The sequence below is a fragment of the Phallusia mammillata genome, chromosome 4 (assembly GCF_965637545.1).
Source record: "Phallusia mammillata chromosome 4, kaPhaMamm4.hap1.1, whole genome shotgun sequence".
Taxonomy (NCBI): Eukaryota; Metazoa; Chordata; class Ascidiacea; order Phlebobranchia; family Ascidiidae; genus Phallusia; species Phallusia mammillata.
Genome location: NC_137255.1, coordinates 19,258,165 through 19,276,843, shown reverse-complemented (window position 1 = coordinate 19,276,843; position 18,679 = coordinate 19,258,165). Strand labels below are relative to the sequence as shown.

At 41.4% G+C, this 18,679-nt stretch overlaps 1 protein-coding gene across 1 annotated transcript; it reads right to left on the bottom strand.

The window, feature by feature from the left end:
- On the bottom strand, window positions 1-14,130 carry LOC145223893 (sodium- and chloride-dependent GABA transporter 2-like). Its single transcript, XM_080090300.1, has 12 exons — window positions 13,743-14,130; window positions 13,239-13,373; window positions 12,686-12,926; window positions 11,273-11,405; window positions 8,371-8,505; window positions 7,597-7,700; window positions 6,392-6,516; window positions 4,984-5,096; window positions 4,727-4,867; window positions 3,518-3,721; window positions 2,219-2,392; window positions 1-2,110 (listed from the first exon to the last, which is right to left on the bottom strand). The coding sequence occupies exons 1-12, from the start codon at window positions 14,011-14,013 to the stop codon at window positions 1,949-1,951; spliced, it is 1,938 nt and encodes a 645-aa protein (XP_079946426.1). The 5' UTR covers window positions 14,014-14,130; the 3' UTR covers window positions 1-1,948.
- Window positions 14,131-18,679: the final 4,549 nt, after the last annotated feature.

Here is an 18,679-nt window from a genome sequence, read left to right as displayed (position 1 = left end):
TTTTATTTTGTCTCATTTGTATTTGTCCGAAACCAACGCAAGAAAGAGAAACAAACAAAATAGAACTGGTTCATAAAAAGACGGACTTGTTAACATACAAACGGAAAGGGAATAGCCCTTAACGAGTGACTTGTGCATGTGTTAAGGAAATGTGTCATTGCTTTCAGCTACGGTACAAAAACACAACTATTTAGAAAACACAAGGCATACTTCAGAAAGCAGATATGTCAAAAGCAAAAGCAATTCGCACGTCACATATACAAAGGATAGCAAATTAACACGGAAAACAGCAAATTTGAAAGTATTGCAAAAGGCAGCACAGTATAGTCAATTTAGTTTAGGTCGCAACTTTTGCACAGGTAAATACGGCGAATTTGTGTCGAAACTTTGATCTAGACACCTCTAATTTGGGTAACTTTTAGTAACATTTCTGGGGACATTCTAAATCATATTAAAGGAAAAATTGCCCAATAAAGGACGCGAACTATTACCATTTATACCAAAAGCCAGCGCTCACCGAGTATGAAAGCTACGATATGCCATAAGTTATATCACCACAGGACATGTTCAAGATATAAAAACACACACACTGGGGTAGCTGGAGTATGCAACCCACGTAGTATCTAAATGTGCTTTGTTATTTTAAGTTGAATTTAGGTCTTTTTTACAAAGTTGTACAAAGACTAGTCGTTAGCACACGACCCAACTACACCAGTGGTGAAATAAAACGATGCACGCATACGTATACAGGAGGTGCATTTCGCAGGGGTAACATTTCATAGTTGTGTATACAGGCAAAAAAGAGCATTAAAGCGCATATTTGCTCAAAGGAAATGGGTTATTTAAACGCAATTCACCAAAAACTGTGGATTTACGATTTTTATAATGCTGTTGGATTCTCAGTTGGCCAGTTAACAGATACAAAAAGAGTGAACATATGTTCGCTGTAGTGCGGCTAATATGAAGGGGGAAATTGAAACAAAATTAATAGCCAGTAAAACATTGACAACAGGATGAAACTATACTCGTTTCCGTCTTGATAAAATTTTATAACCGCTATAGCAGTGTTCAAGCACAAATTGTCCCAGAAAACATGTGTCATGCCTATTGGGTGAAACTGTTTCAAAGATTACAAATCGGGCTAATTTGTTTTGGGATGAATTGGAGGGAAAGTAAAAGGGAAAATAAACACGGAAATACATAAAAAGCACAGTTTTACAGGGGTCGGTTTGCCTGGCTTTTTGTATCGCCCGAGACAAACAACAAAGCCTTTATACAACCCTTCACAACGCTTCGTCGGGTTGTATTCTACCAAAATATTCAGTTAAGTTTTGTTTGCACTCAAGGCTGAAAAGCGGCCATTGTAAGTTCCCACAACCCAAAATTTTACATTTTATACATTCACAAAAAACACGCAAGCGGCGTAGGTTTGTACAAGATATAGTACAACTATGTATGTATGTACATAAGGTAATTAGCGTTTTGAAATAAATTTGTATATTACGCCAAATAGTGGCCGGCGATAGACAATTAATCTTATCATTCCTTATAACATTAGAAACGCGAAAAATGCGTTTTAACTCTGAAAACAGGGAACACCTGTTATAATATTTAACCATAACTAACATATGGCCGCCATTCAGCCCCAGTAAGTTGTTACGATCCCCAGCTCGAGTTTTAACCTGCGCTAAACGCCGCATCAGCACGAAAGCAATAAATAAATAAAGTCTCGCGCGTTTAAATTGGCAAGCAGCAGTAGCACGAGCATCTCCACGTTTCCACGACGTCCGTAGTTTTAAGTGCGCATCGCGGATTCCGTTAATTGTGACGTCAGAAAACCCAGCCACGTGATTGGATACATGTATGCGGCGGTGACGTCATCAGGCCCTAAAATCGCGTCGTCGGCTCCGAAAGATTTGAGAAAACTTCACGACGGTTGAGTTAGGGCCTAAATTGAAGTTTCTACGTCTTGTTGTTCGCAGTATGGGGGAGGTGGGCTGGCGTCGGACGAGGTTTCGAGGTCTTCTTCGTCTTCCTCTTGTACCTTGTTGGACTTTCTGTTGCCACCGTGCTGAATTTGAACCTCAGGTCGGGTCGCGTTTCGGTATTTCTGAGAGAGAAAAGAAACAACAGTTAAACATCAGTGGTAAAGTAAAATGTAATTGTACAGGAACATGGTTTAGAAAAACAGTTTTTGGTTTCGTTTGATGTTGTTTACCTCGGCCCAGGTGTCTCCTTCCATTGTGCAAATCACATACAACATACGCAGCGGCACACATAAGATAGAGGAGAAGGCCAACGTCCAACCAATCGCATGACCCCAAGCCGGATAATTGTAAGTCTTGTTGTAGGTAAGAGGTTCGTACTTCACAATGGCGAAGATAAGAATAGCCTGCAAAGACATACATACATATAAAACAGGTTCATAGTTTACTACCCGTTGAATTTACATCCACTGGCCACATACGGCAGTTGTCTTTGCATAACCCCAGTCCCCATTAACATTACTCTGCTGCTTACATGTTTTCGGCCCAGCTGCGCAAAATCAGCTCACTGTCTTGGCGGGCGTTTTAACGAAGGGGGAGTGCGCCATTCCCAAGTGCTTTGTTTACGAGGAAACGAAGTTCAAAGCCTATCGGCCAAGATAGCAGCGTCGCTTGATTAGCGCTTTAAATCAACCGCAGAGATAGTAGTAGGGCCCTTGCTAAGCGTTTAAATCAACCACAAAGAGCTTTACAGCCGCTTTCAAACCAAGGGGGCGTGGTAGCTGAATACAAAAGAAAAAACGCAGTTGTACAGTCATTGATCAACCGTCTGTACTCGCAGCGAAGTTAAAAACAACAGCGTAAACCGGTTTTTGGTGTTAACAGCAAACGGTCATGTTATTGTTGGTGACAAATAATACTAGGAACTTTTATACAGCCTGTGACTGATAACCGATTGCCAGAAATGTTTCGATTTGTTTAGAAGCGCTGGGGATTTCAGTCTCGACGTCATGAATAATTAAAATAGGCTTTTACACCCGGCACTACAACAGCCTATTGGTAGCAACAAAAACCCATTATCTGTGCTATCAGTTCAGGGCCATCCGCTTTGGATTCAACGGCCAAAACAAAAACATTTATTCCCGCCTTTCAAAAGGCGCCAAAATATGAACTGCGCGCCCGAATTCTGAATTCCCGCGTTTTAGCATTGTGGCGGTCTCAGGCTTGTAGCAGCAAAGGATGTGACCTGGCATAAACCGGTTTCAAATTTCACCAGGCCTCGTTACTTCCCCTATTGATCGGTCGAGCAGGCGCCACGCACAACTGCGCGTGAACATCACGTCGTTGGCAAGTCTGTTTTTCTTCAACGTGGCATGTTGATGTATTTTAATTACATCACGTGACGCAAACGTCGAAAATTATAAGCCAATGGTGGAGGGGTTACAATTGTTTAAGGTTTTGTGCAGCAGAGGTTTGCTAAAGTTTAGGTTAATCCCTTGACAAAATGAAATACAAATTCCAGAAGCACTTACAGCGTTAAGGAGGGGTGCGGCATATTTCCAGCATATTCTGAAGTAGGGTGTGGGTCTGTACCCAATCATGTCTTCAAGTATGTCGTAGAACTTCTGATCCCCGTACATCCACGATACAGCAATGCACTGCCACGAAGCCGTCCACAACAGTGTAAAGCCGCTGGCACCGTAGAAGTCAAACAGCTGTAGAATGTACATACCACCCTGCGCATAAAGGGTAGTGTTACTATATGCAAGCCCACAGTTTTAATTAGTTATATTACATAGTTACATCAGGCTTTACAGATGAGTTGTTTCTAATGAACAATGGGTAAATGTTAAATTTAAATCCACTGTACATGTAACAATTTCAACACTAAACTTTTTGCGAAGAACCGCACAACCCATGTGACATTTTTGCCGATCAAATGAAACACAAAGCTTCCTAACCCTAAACCTGTGGTTCTTAACCATTTGATTTTTTCATGCCACCCAAGAACGCCTTATTGGGTTGCGTTTGTGTATATTTGCATGGAAATATATGTGCACTATACATAAATGCACGTTTCGGTTTGGTTGGTTTGAGTCGGTGGTATTATCACAAGGCGTATACGTCACACGCACATCCTTCCTCGTTTCCAGTGCATTGATACATGGGCACGCCGACCTTGTCAGCCCTTCCTGGTGTTATGAAAAGACGCAGTTCCATATGGGAAAAGAATGAACTCAGTTCGCTTTTAAATTAAACTGACGAAGGGAAGCATTTACTTTCGCTTGTAAATTAAACACTTAAACCGAGGAAAACCCTAATGTAAACAATCAACCATTGACTAACGAATTTGTTTAGAATTTCATAACGCATGATCTAAGGCAGTTGTCTCAAAGCTTTTTCTGTTTCTTCCACATATACTAAAGTCGATAAACGATGGTAAATTGAAAACACTATTTAATATTGAGTCTTAAATCGACATTATCGCTTCTTAACTGAGGTAATTTTTTTACAGACCACGTGGAAAAATACAGCAAAAAGTTGTCTCCTGAAGTTAGCAAATTCCTAACAGTGCACAGGTTGAGGACTGCTGAGCTAAGGTGATAATTTCGGGCACAAACAAAACACCGAAAACCCCTGAAAGTAGCGCCAAGTAGAATTCCCCGAAAAGCGCGGTGCGTGCTCTATCTGGTTCTTTTGCCTATAGGTAAGTAATATGTATTAACAGTGAATAATCTTACCTGGGTAACCATTGAGAGTCCGACCAGGTAACACGCGAAGCACCCACCAGCCATGGCAATCATTTTTCGGTATTTTCCTCCGCGGAACAGCTGGGGAAAGAGATCACCCAGGGAAGTTACCAAAGCCAACGTATCAGTAAGCTGTGGATAAAAACAGACCGTTCAAGTATAAGTACACAAACTTGAACCATGCTTGACTTGTAACAAGGGCTCTTAAACAACCTTTTTGACATTTTAATGTTTCAATGTCGACTCACCAGGGTGCTGATGCCGAGAAGAAATATCATGACAAAGAAAAGACATGACCAGAGTTGGGAAACTGGAAGGAGTAAAACCTCTTTGGGGTAAGCGATAAATGCAAGACCAGGGCCTGAAAATGTAAATACAAATCTTGAACAACACAAATAGATGGAACGCGAAGACAACAAATGAAGTCAACAAGCATTAGCCGTGATTAGCTTCGTCAAATGCACATTGACCAATCAGCGACTAAGATAACTTGCGTGACGTGTAAAGAACGGGTAGCGTACAGTGTTGTGGACCTCTAAACACTTTAAGGCGGAGTGTTAGAGCCAGCTGCTTGCATGCGGCATGACGCACCGATGTTTCGTTGACGGCATTTGCGCCACAGGGGATTAGTCTTATGCAACTACAATCCTCTTATATGCGGTTCAAAACAGTTCAAATCGACAAACAAGGTCATACAGCGGGGTTGTAAACAACAGGAAAGTACTTATTTTTTTACAAGGATCTGTTGTCAACAGTTTATTAAAAGCTGTCAAAATATTTATACCGAACGGTTTACTGCTTACATGAGGACACTGGGTTCACGTTGCAACATGCTGGCAGTTCTGACATTCTTTTGCGTTCTTTATGCACAAGAGCCTAATATAAACGCGGTATAGGTTTGTTTCAAGGCGATGCCTTTGTATTTCCCGCAAATTGCCTTTTATAGCAATAACCACACTTCCGATGTTCCGACGCTCAGGGTTTTTCCTCTTATTGCCTCCTATTCGCGTCCTTCAGAGCCTTGCGGAAGAACAGCAACTGTAGTAAGGACGCCGAGCCTTATGAGGCAAGCCGACCATATTAACCATTCAGAGAGTACCACGAAACACGACACGTAGATGCAGTATATTACAGAAGCGCTCAATCAACTGCTAGCTTCCTTTTAGCACTAACGTGTGTGTGTTGTCACAAGCTCCACGCATGCGCACGGAAGACACACTCATTTATGGTTTTCGCACCACAGTAATGATCAATGTATAAATGCATTGCAAAATTATTGTGTTATGGCACCGTTGTGTTCGCATTTCAAATAGTCACACATTAAAAAGCCATAATTACGGGTTAGACACAAACGAATTATTATTAAAGAAGCAGTCATTATGTACACGTGAGATTTGTTTGAGAGGCACACTCGTGAAACACATATTTTTAACCACCGGCGGATCAAGTGGTGGTGTAAGTAGCCTACGAACATGCAATTTAGGATCTCGTGGCTCTTGCAACACGACAAAACAGGCGAAAACACGGTGCCGGAATGCGGCTTTTACAAGAAACCCACGTCACCGGGTATGTGGAAAGACCGCAGACTATTCACAAGCAATTTTGTTTCGATGACCCACCGTTTCGGTAATTTTCCATTCACTAATGCTCTCTTACCTTTTTCCGCGACGTCAGCCACCTCCATTCCCTGCTCCGTTGCCATAAAACCGAGAGCAGAAAAGATTGCAAAGCCAGCTAGGATACTCGTACCGCTGTTCACTCCGGCAATAATCACAGTGTCTCTGGGAAATAAACACCAATAAATAAACATAAATATTTGCCTAATATCTTATCTTGATTTTTATATTTTAAACAAGCGAGATTTCCAAGTAAACAGGCTGTTATGTTGCAGATAAACTAGTATATGTTTTGTTATGGCATGGATTTATTCCGACATGGCGGGCATATACGATTGCAATCAGCAATGCCAATCACCATGTTTCGCATCCGAGCTTAAAATAGCACGATGGGCTGTAGTAGGGACGCTTGGCCTTATTAGGGTTGGTTTAAATCTTCGTTGTGGCCACCATAGTAGACCTTTGGGACGAAAACCGACTTTCTACAAGGAAACCGACTTGAGGAATTTAAGGGAGTGTTATCTATGGCCAAGTAACATGATACAGGACTGTAAAAACGTTTAGAAAGTTGCCGTTGCGCGTTGCTAATTGACATTATCATCACGTTGTACAAATTTATTATCTGACGAACTTCGCACGCGAGGTCACTGCATATAAACTGTTAGACTATGTGACCTTTGGCTTTGGAAACTATTCTGACATGATAGGCAACACGATTTGTGTTTTAACTGGGCTTGGTCAGTCGTTGCAGGTGCACTTTCATGCTGATCAGTGGGATATGAGAATGGCGACCAACGGTTTAAGCGATTGCTATCCGAAATTTAACACACATAAACAAACTTATACCCGTTCTAGTACTTCCATGGCGTTTGGTGCAACTCCATAGCAATACACACATATTGTCATTTGTATCCCAACCATTTAGTGTGGTTATTTATATTGGCTTATTAGCGGTGTTTGATTAATTAAAGCGATACAACCCGTATAAAATGGTAGCTTAGGCTTTGTTACGCATTTGGTCGGAACGGTTGAGTCAAATAAATGGCGACAGTCGTACCTCGTATAGCACGAATAAGTGTTTCATGCTTATTATCCAAACCCTTTTAGAGTTTTAACAATGTAATTAGGGCATTCACGGTCGTTCACATACCAGTGCTAAAATCAACCTTTTGAACGCAGCCCACTCGAAGCAGACTATAAAGAAACGTACAAAGAGCAACGGAAGGGCGATCTACAAAGTCATACCTCAAGCAGTTGTTGTTGTAGGGGTTGAAGCTTCCAAGGGATACCAGCACGCCAATGCAGAGAGAATAGGAAAAGAAAACCTGAGTGCCGGCGTCAATCCATACCTAAAACCACAAGATAAATTGCTCAGAAGAGAAATTTGCATTATTTTATTCCGTGTGTTGCATAGTGCTGGTTGGGCCTTGTTTTTGCGTTTGCTGGGGTTGTTTCCTGACAGAAACGTTGCAAAATATTGAGCAATTGAGTTGCGAAACCTCTTCAGCAGGTGCTCGACTATAACAGATCACGAGGAGCTGTCAAAACTGTTTAGCTGCTGCTGACTCATGAGGACGCCCCCATGCATGTCAAAACTTAGACGGGAACATGGAAAACGCCCTGTGCATGCAGTTTTACACCTGAGTGGCCTCTTTCAAGGTGCCAAATCAGGTCGTTGCTTATGGCTTGGCGCATGGTTAAACGTGTGTAAAAGTAGCTGATGCAATATTACCGAGAGGCGGAAAACACTTGAGTTGTTTATCACGGAAGAGCATGGCACACACTTCCCACACACCCCTAACCAGGACCCTTTTACGTCACGGTAACGCTTCAGCGGCATGACAAGACATTTTGTATTTACTAAGCGTGACTGCAAAAACCTCAGGTAACAAGTTTGCCATTGGCTGTGTGGCGCCCACCCCATATTTTGCGTTTTGTTGGTTGTACACCTTGAAGTAAAGAAATTTATACCTACAGGGCCAGTTTAAGCCGTAATGCACTGTTTTATATGTTACTTACTTGAGGTTCGCCAAGTTTGGTGATGTTCGGTTTGATGTAAAACTCAATGCCCTTCATTGCACCCGGCAACGTCACGCCCCGGATAAGCAGGATGATAAGCATGATGTAAGGAAAAGTAGCAGTGAAATACATCGCCTGTAAACAAGAGACTTGTAAAAACCACGTCGCAATGTGTCAAAATTGATGTCCTAAAGTTAAGCGGTACACGAAAATCGTGTTGTTTTAGGGAGAGGAAGGGTTACATAAAAACAGGTTAGAGTCCTGTTTACATTTTACGTCCTGTCCGAGCTTCCTTTAATCAATGGCAACAGGATGAGGTGAATGCAAAAGGGAGTGATATGCCCTATTTGCAGGTTTGTGTTACTGGCAGTCACATATATTCGACCTTTATTAGGGAGTGCAGACCGATACCACATCCTACCAATGAAGCGGTTTACCACTGCAGAGAAGATTGAAACCGTCTGCAGTTGAATATACTGAGAGGGACGCACTCCGTTACGAGTGAAGGTCGTCGCACGCCTTAACGGTTAACGGTTATCGTTCAATGTACAGCCGACACGCTGATAATTTTCTGGGAAACATGGCTTATATCGCGCGCTTCTGGTATGGGAGTGGCGCTGATTTCCAGGTGGTCAACGGAGATTGCAATTTCGCAAAATCGAAGCTAAAAACTAACCCAATACGCCGCAACATTGCACACAACCGCAGTACACTCTCGCTCGCAAAGTTCCATTTAACGATTTATGGCTTATGATATTAGGTATGAACGAAACTTATAAGTGTTCCGTTTGGTCCATTGTTTCATGTTTGTTGTCGTCAGTCGCCCAATTTATAATTTTTTGAAACTTAAATTGTGTGATATATATGTGTGACAAATATTTTCGTCAAAAAAGTCACAACTTTCGGTTTTTGAAGCCCTGTAACTAAGCTTTATAAATGTTATTGGTTCCACGTACTGTTCTACTGGTTCACTTACTTAATGCCGTAACGTGGCTTCCGAAATTTTACATACTCTCTGTAAATGATAGGTGAATCACAATCATAATACGGCAATTGAAATTATTCGCATTCATCTGTAAGTTCTACATTGTGTGTTGAATACAGTCGGTCACCAAACCCAAATACTTTTCAACTAAGCATTCGCCCACATGAAAAGTGAATGGGCGACGAGAGAAGGGCCCCAATTGTCTTGATCTTATTTTACGTCAGCGGCAAAAATAGGAATCACTATCTGCAAAGTCGGGCCTTAGAAAAATTGCTTTACTTGGTGTGACGAAAAGCAGGAATGTATAGAAATTTTTGTGCCACGTAACGGTACTCGTTTTGCTTGAGTGCGCACCAACGCGTCAACGCCTAAACGGAAAAGTACAAAAGTAACAGAAAGAAAGTATATTTGTACGCCTTCACAAGGAAACCTACACGAACTCACAAAATGTGCCTGTCTCGTTTAAAATGTTTAATTATGTAAATAAAAATCGTGAGGAGCCATTTTTTTCATTTCTGTAATAATACAGGAAATGATAAGATGTTGCGTCATCATCGCCTATTGTCAGTAAAAAGTTACCAACATGATGCAATATTTGATCGCAAATGAGTTTTACTCTGCGCCATAACTTCTGTTTGTTGAGAGCAGACGAGTTCGTTGGGCTAGCAGACGCTTATTTATTTCAGTTTTTGTTAATCTTCTTTGGAACAAAAATTACAACGTTCGAGAATTTGAGATGAAGGGCATGCCGCTTGAACACAGAGGATAGCCACTCACAGAGCGGTCCCAATGGAATGCCACAAGAGCAACGCGCACCGCGAGATACACGCGCTGCTCTGTGGAAAATTACTGGAAAAATCGTACTCGGCGAGCTTACGTGCTCCAGGGCACTAGAATAGCAACCAATCGCACCAACAGACGCCGGGAAACCGCTCCAATGATGAAAGGAGAAAGAGCTGACAAAAGCAGAGGCGTGACAAGAACGCTGTGCAGGTTTCAGTGAGGGCGGTTTTATCACCGTAAGCACTACATTCCTAAGCGATATTTCGACGCGAACTATTCACGATTTTACCCGGAACGCACCCGATTGTAAACCACCCAGCTTTAACGTTAACCTTAGTTGCAGTGATTATGTAAACACCCACAGTAATATTCTGAGTCACCGTAAAACAGCTCTTAATATTGTCTTTTTATGTATCAACACTGGCCACAAAACATCCCAGCTACGTTTAACGAGCGAATGTAAAATGACGCTTACGGTAATACAAAACAAAAACATGCTTCCAAAGGCTGTTTACTGCTTTCGAAACTTCTAGATCGTTTCGATATAAGGGAAGTTATAAAGAGGGTAACGACAGGCAACGACAAAGCGACACATCAACTGTTGCTATGACAGCTGTTGGTGACAAGTGCTGTATGTATAAAATATAAACAAAGGCTCTATCGCGGTGAATATCTAGATGTCTGGTTGCTTCAACACAAAGTCGTAGTTTGTTCGAGGACGCTTTGGCTGGCGGTAAATAATTTAACAACCGTCTGATTGCGGCGCATTTGTTAGTGTCCTAACATGATTGGCCGTTGAAAGGTCGAAAGTCGTGGAAAATTTCCAAAGGACGCCACTACCACTTACGATATTCGGTTACACAAAGAGGACAAACAGTAAGGACGGATGTGTTTTGATAGAATGAAACAGACCAATGAAAAGTCTGTAAACCTACAATAGTAGATAGGACACACCCTTCGCAACGTAGTAAAACTACTAGGCCTCACGATTTACATCAGTATATTGATTTTCATGTTGACAACTGATAAATCATTGTAAATAAACCAGTCAGTTTCAATTTGTAGACCCAGGTTCACGAAAATTGGTCATAACATGCTGAAGGACGCCAGGAACGCGTAGAAAACAAAACATACCTTTCCGGTTGACTTGGTGCCCTGAAAAACTGTCAAGTAGCAAATGACCCACGCCAACAAGAGTAGCCCGGCCAATTCCCATCGCATATCACCCATGTCTTCAATCCCTTCAGTGATTTGCAGCACATGTCTCCTGCAATGGAAAAAAAGTTATAACAAACACGCATGAACAAAACCAATCACATTAGCTATGGCCAACGAGAACTTTCTATGTGAAAAAAAACATTTCCTGAAAGTGATAAAACTTTCGCCAACCACAGGAAGAGAAAATCAAACAACACGGGACTGCGAACGTAGTAGCAACCAAGAAAGCACCGATGTTGTGCCGTGAGTCATTTGTTTGCGGATACGCGTATACCGGCTTGTGACCGGCCATCGTGACGCGAGGATAGTATGCAAAACTTTCCGTTGTCGCACGTGACAATCACATGGCAACTTCCATTGACAAAATATTTTCGCGCCAAAACGTCGGAAGTTGAGCAAACAATTCAAGTTGCGATTACTTTCAAAAATCTATTTCTTAACAGGATTAGTACTTCGTTTGGTTTGTTGTCAAATTACTTTAGCTATGGCAAAGGGACCTTCAATAGCTTGTGTGAAAAGCTTTGACACAAACACGCCAAACATACATTTGGTTGTCATCTTTGACCCAAATTCGAATTGCGCTTTTCGCACTCTCATAACAGATTCGCACGTACTAGTTAATGCGAAAACGACATCCTTTCGTAACGGGTTTAAAACCCCACATGCAATCAAGCTAATTAGTTGACACGCAAATACAATTGTTAAAAGTTTACACGTGAAAATACGTCCTGTTGCCCTCCTAACAGCCTGTCGTAATCCGATTTGTGACCAGCGACATGCAAAAAAGCCAGGGGCTATAATCAATATGCGCTTGTCGCTATGTGCCTGAATATGGGCTCGAGCAGTCAATGGCGGGCAAGAATGGAAAATTACCGGCACAGAGAGCCCTCCAGGCTTTTTACAAATCATACAAAACCGCGCAATTCAATGTAGTTTAAGTTGATGGTGTGTACAGTGTTTTAAGCTATCAGGAAATAAAAAGCCTCGTATTTTTGATCACTCCGTGGCCGTTGACGGTAAATGCGTTCAGAAATATACCGCAATCGATATCACATAGCGCAATGGCGGGCGTAGTGGAAAAATACCGACAGGCAGAGAGGGTCACATCACCGAAAAAGCACGTGGTGCAATCCGGCTTAGATAACCAGAGGAAGGAATGGTGACTCGCTGCGTCCTGTGTTCTGAATACGTTACAGGGCCAGCTGTACGTCTGTTATTGTGTTAATAGGCACTCGTGTATGTATTGTACATTAAAATTGTCCCACATACCACGACAAACAAGCTATCACACCAATCGGTGATACATACTGACAAAACACAAATACTTACTCCCAATATTCCTCAACTGGTGAAGTGAAGTTGGCCCGGCGGGCGGCCTCTGTCATGTTCAGCATACGCACGTAGGTGAAGTTTTCCTGACATTTCAGTTTGTCGTTCCAAGTGTTATTGCAGTTTGCCCAAGGTAATTCCGCCCTGAAGGACTGGATAAGGTAAAATAGTGCCCAGGCTAGAATGACGGCGTAGTAGCATAGGGTGAAGAATACGATCACAGCAGATGCAATGCCTATGCCTTGGGAAATGATCATAACAGAAAAGTGTTAGAGCACTGATACCGGGATTTATGGGGAGGTATTTCATATGGTATATGTTTCACCGCCGACGCCGCCTCACTATCTGCCGAAGCGTGAACGAAGCTCTAGCGCACTGAGCAACCCAACAACTCCGAGCGGTTTGGGCTGTCGCAAGCCCGGCAACCTACTTTGCCAAGCAAAGTCGGTGATCAGGCGCGACTGCCCTAAATATGCTCGCACCAACGCAGCAAAAACCGCCGACGGCAAACACCAAAATCTAGGCTACATGCAACACGGTTGAGTCTAGCTACCTGAGCTAATAGGACAAAGTGAACTCCAAGACTTGATCGCTCCATATTTTGTAAACTGTCCGAGAGATACTTCCAAAAAGAAAATCGGTACCCCGCTGATTAGGACTACTATCATGTACGGTATAAGAAAAGCTCCTGAAATAGAAGAAAGAAGATGTTTTAGCATGAGTCGTGAAGGATGTCAAATAGTGTTGTGTAAATGTAGTATGTGGTGTTTAGAAGCATGTTTCATATACTCAGGCTCCACTGTTGTGACAACCTGCAACTGTGGTAAGTACATGCTCAAATGGAATGAGTTTCAAGTGGCACAAGTTTGATCTACCCAAGTGGCCGCTGCAAGAGCCTCGCACCCGGATTCAAATCCGGGTTTGTCGCGACACCCGACATGGAAAAATACCACTAACATTAAACGTGACGCGTAAACAGGATGCGAATCGCACTGGTTTGTTTCTTGCGCAAACCTCTTTCTAAAGCGAGTAGCAAAGTGACCTTATGCGTTCCTACCTCCGCCGTTTTTGTAGCACAGATAGGGAAAGCGCCATACGTTGCCCAGCCCTACTGCTGTACCACAGCAAGCGAGCAAAAAGTCGAACTTTCCGGACCACATGTCTCTCTCTCGAAGGGCCTTGCCCTCTTTGGGTGGAATATCATCGCTGCAATGAGCTTCAACGTCGCCATTGGGCTTGGTTTTCAAAAGACGTGTTGTGCTGTGGCACTGGTTGAAAGAATTCTGGCTGTCGACAAAAACCTCGGTTTCTTTAACTTTCAACGACATTTTGAAGTTGTTGTTCGAAGAAGATAGATTTCAAGCAAAACCACACAGCGTGTCAACTGAGTAGGAAAACTAGAATTCTGGTAAAATCTACCTGAAACTGTAAAGTTATAAATTTATTACAATGGAACCATACATCTTACCAATGACCCAAATTAAAAGCTAACACCGATTGTAGTAATCAAAATACAAGCGCCTTTTAAACTTTCTTTCGCCATTACCCATTACAATCAAATGTGGTACTTCCTAAACAAATTAAGCTCAGCCGTGTCAGCAGTTTAACAACACTGAGAGTCTGCGACTGATATGGCAGTATTAACTAAAATATTTTTTGCCTCTTTAATTCGCACGCTACTCTGTTATGCGAGTCACAGATAAGGCGGTGCAAAACGACACATAATACATCCTTTTCCCAAATGGCAATGTCAACCGAGAGCTGCTTCTCCGCTTTAATGTAGCTTAATTCTCAAACAATCGCTTTTATTCTTTTTGGATGACAATGGCATTACGTCATAATCAATAGGATTGAATGGAAATTTACAGAATCTCATCTTGAATATGATTTTGACAAGTGTTGAAATGCTGTCAAACTAAGGTACTAATGCGCTCTTGACCTAAAGTTTAACCATTGAGTTGTCATCGCTGGAAACCCGGCTTTATAAACTGTGCGTCATCCCTGAAAAATATCCACAGTGAGCAGCAACCGGTTTGTTTAAGCGGCTGCCGACTAACCGTTTCTTTTTTTCTCTGTGCGGGCCTCCCTTTTTTCAACGGTCGGGGGAAAAAACTAGTATAAAATCGGTGACTTTACCAGTAGGGATGGGTATTTTTGGAAAAAAAAACGTTTGTGTTTACCGATACCGGGACGTTTTCTAGATATCAATACTATTCCATTTCGTAATGTATCTCGTTTTTGCCAGCACGAAATTGTAATTCTTTTAGGTAAAAAAGTGTTTACTATTGCTTGAAACTCTTGCACTGGCTAGCCATAGTAGCTGATGCTTGAACACTTGACAAAGTAAAATGGTGATTTGTTTTTCTACTGGATTTTACGTCTGTAAACTAGACGAAAAAGCCGGGTAAGTGTTATTAAATCACAAGTGTGCATGGAATCACAATAACAATTCTGAAGGGCGAACAAAGTGAAAAAAAAACTAAACAAAATGCGTGACATAATGGAAAAATCGTCAACCTTATTAAGCCTAGCTTAGGTCAAAATAAATCTATGGTAAAACCTTTCCAAGTCTCGTAACTGTTTAAAGTTGGGTAATAACTGTAAAGAGACGAAATCACCAGGTAATAAAGAAGGCGTTTTCTCCACTTCGCCTTTCTGCACATTTGCGACATCTGGTGTTCAAAATTGTTGCAGAAAATCAAATTATTTGTCAAATGCAAGCAACCCATTATGAATACAAATATTACCAATACCAAGAAATAGGCTAGCTAATCTATAGTTGTAGCGAAACAGCTGTATGATCTGCAAACAAGCCACCAAGGCGTTTTAATGTAATGTAAGTCATCTCGTTTAACCTAACAAAAATGTGGTAAATGCGACAGAGTTTACGGCAGTGACTCGGCGTTGCTGTCCAACCCCTTGAATCAACCAGTTCTTCATTATTCCCTTATTCTAATAATTTTGCATCTTCGCTTCACCAAGGAGCAGGTCTTGCTTTGGCTGATTGTTTTGTGCTGCCCGGTGTCGTAAAACTGTTATAATGTACTTTTACTTTTGGAGTTTTGAAATGTTAAAAACAGTATGCTAAAATATTAACCGATGACATTTCAACTAGATGCATGTATTTCATTGCGTTTCCAACATAGGCGTTCATGAAACTTGCACTTTTATGAAACATGAAACAAAACACCCTGCTTCATAACCGCGCGGTTTTCTTATTGCGTAGGCCAGTGGTTCTCAAACTTTTTTTGTTGCGACGCCCCTGGAAAAGTTTTCTGGTCTTGCGACGCACCAGCAAACAAAAGTTAGTGAGAAAACTTATTATTAAAGTTGTGTTTATCGATACAACCACCAAAATCCACGAAACGGAACTATTCTGCGACGCCCTTGGAAAATTGAAACGACGCACCAGGGCGTCGCGACGCACAGTTTGAGAACTACTGGCGTAGGCTATTTACTAAATATGTTAAAAGTGATTCCAAATAAAAGCGTTGAACAAACTAAACAAACGTGTTTGCGCATGGCGTTATTATAAGATTATTTTCACTTAGTGTTTGAGTTGTCCTGAACACCGAAATTCAGCGTCCGGTTTATATTGGTTCAAAACCGTGAAGAGGAAACCATCAAAGTTATTCTTTTCACGCATGGAAAAGAACGTCCTACAATTTGTAGATTGGAAAAATCAGCTGATTTAACATAAACAACACACACTACAGTGCACAAAACACCTTAGTTGTAGAGAAGTTGGGAAACCCGTGGGCAACAATCTTCAACATTACAGTTGACGTCAAGTTGGTAAAGGATTTGCAACGGCGAAGAACGTTTTGCACATTAAATTGCTTAGGCCCAAACATTTAAAAAACTATTTAATAGGTTGTTACGCAAACTAACACACTATCACCGTCATAGGAACATTCGATTTACATCACAAGGACTTTGGTCACGATATTCCCTGGTGTCTTATGCCTGTTGTTTGCCTTTGATATTGAGAAAGTGCCTTTGTTTAACAGGATAATTTTCAGCAGTTTTTCAGTTTTTTTAGTTGTTGTTTTGCTTTTTTTCAATTCAAAAAAATGTAACGCAAAAGATTACAGCAAGCCATTCCTGGTCAAATTGTCAATTTTGGGGGACAAACCTACCTATGTTATACCCCACGGTAGACCCACTATTTTTCGATAGGTGGCGTAAAAAGTACTTTACCCATTTAAAACGATATTTCTCTAAAAATGCTTTAGGTAAGGGATATTGCGTACGGGGTAAGGTATTAGCATTTAAGTTCCACTTCAACCAGCAATAAATTAGTTCCTGTTAATGTAAATTTTTAAAAACTGACATCCTAACCCAGGGGTTCCTAAACTTTTTTGGTCTGTGGCCCAAATGTCTATTTAATAGCGATTCGTGGCCCACCACGTGCTGTAAATTTGGGCACAAACAAAAAAAATAACTCAAAAACAGGCGAAATGTTTTCTAGCAATTTATTTTTAATGAGATACACGCTCCTGAAATTTGGCTACAAGATTCGGAATTCTTTGCAAAAATTACGTTTTTCAAAATAAAGCGCATAATATCTACAGTATAACAAAACAGTAGAATCTGTTCAAATGGCTCTGTGGCCCATTGAAAATGTCTTGGTGGCCTAGTACTGGGCCATGGCCCACAGTTTGGGAACCACTGTCCTAACCCTACCCCTCTTCAGCTGCTAAATAAATAATTTAGCTCTTTGCGCCACTTATCGAAATTTAGCTAAATGTGGGTCAGCCGTATATGGAGCTAGTAGCTCAACCACATTTTTTTACAAAATAATATGATCACAAACAATTTTCATTCACTGCACTGGTTTCGTACTTCAAACATCCATTCCATCCAAGGGACGCATCAGAGCGATAAGTCATACATGTATAGTGAGAAAACTATATCGTTTGCTGGTATTTAGTAAAAATGCAAACAAAAAACGACCTAGCGTTGAATCTGGTAGCAATAAGCCAATAAGGGAGATAGACTTGATGATAAATTAATTATGGGCTTCCCATCATTATGAAGATCTGTGATCAAAATCTCATATATCAGGATACTTAGGCTATACTGATGGAAACAGGCATAGAGTCCGCAAATGAAATGTATTCGACAAAAGGCGAGTATAGTTTTGGGACAAGTCACTTGAACGGCGTGGTGAAGTCCGTCTCAGGCCAAAACTTTGAACCTGCTGACATATCTGGTACTGCAGTATGCATGCATGGTAGACTGCTTAAAATGGGGCACCTAAAATTTAAACGACAAGCGGAGATTATGGTAGAAAAATTTCCAGAATAGACACCTACACACGAACTGAATGAAGTCATGCGAGCTGCCAGCTAAAGCCAGCTTTCAAAACCGTCAAGCGGAACTTCAAATTCTACGTTCGTTTACTTGTGAATAGGCTGAATGGACTGGTGAGGCCCTTTCCAGCATATTTGTATTAAGTTTACTAAAGTCCCGTTAGAAAAGGTATTGGATTTCCTAGCGGCTAGCCCTAGTCAATGATATTTAGCTGCTTAAAATTGCGCAAGCCACAAGCTTAATAATATCGAGATTAAATCAACGTATAGAAAGCTAAAAAAATCGTGATGTTACACATACAATGTTACTGTTTAAGTTGTTAACCCTACAAGTCTATTAGGTACCACTGTATTATAAAGAGAGAACAAGCTTCGTTTAAAGGTTTGGGGCCACATTATAGGTTTTGGTAAGTCTTTCGTAGGCCACAAAAGGAGACTCTTTAGCATTTAAGGACTGAATTTGCTGTTCTAATTGAATTTGGTCGTGAGACCCAAATCATATCAAAGTACGGCCCGTGTGCCACAGTTTTGGACCAAACTGGTTCATTTTATGTGTTGAACTAGTTGGTCTTAACATTAAACATTAAACTGGTTAATGATTTGCCACAGCGAAACGTCTATTTGGCATGCTTGCGGTAAAGTAATCAAAGCCAATAGGTTGTTTTATGTTTTAGGTCGC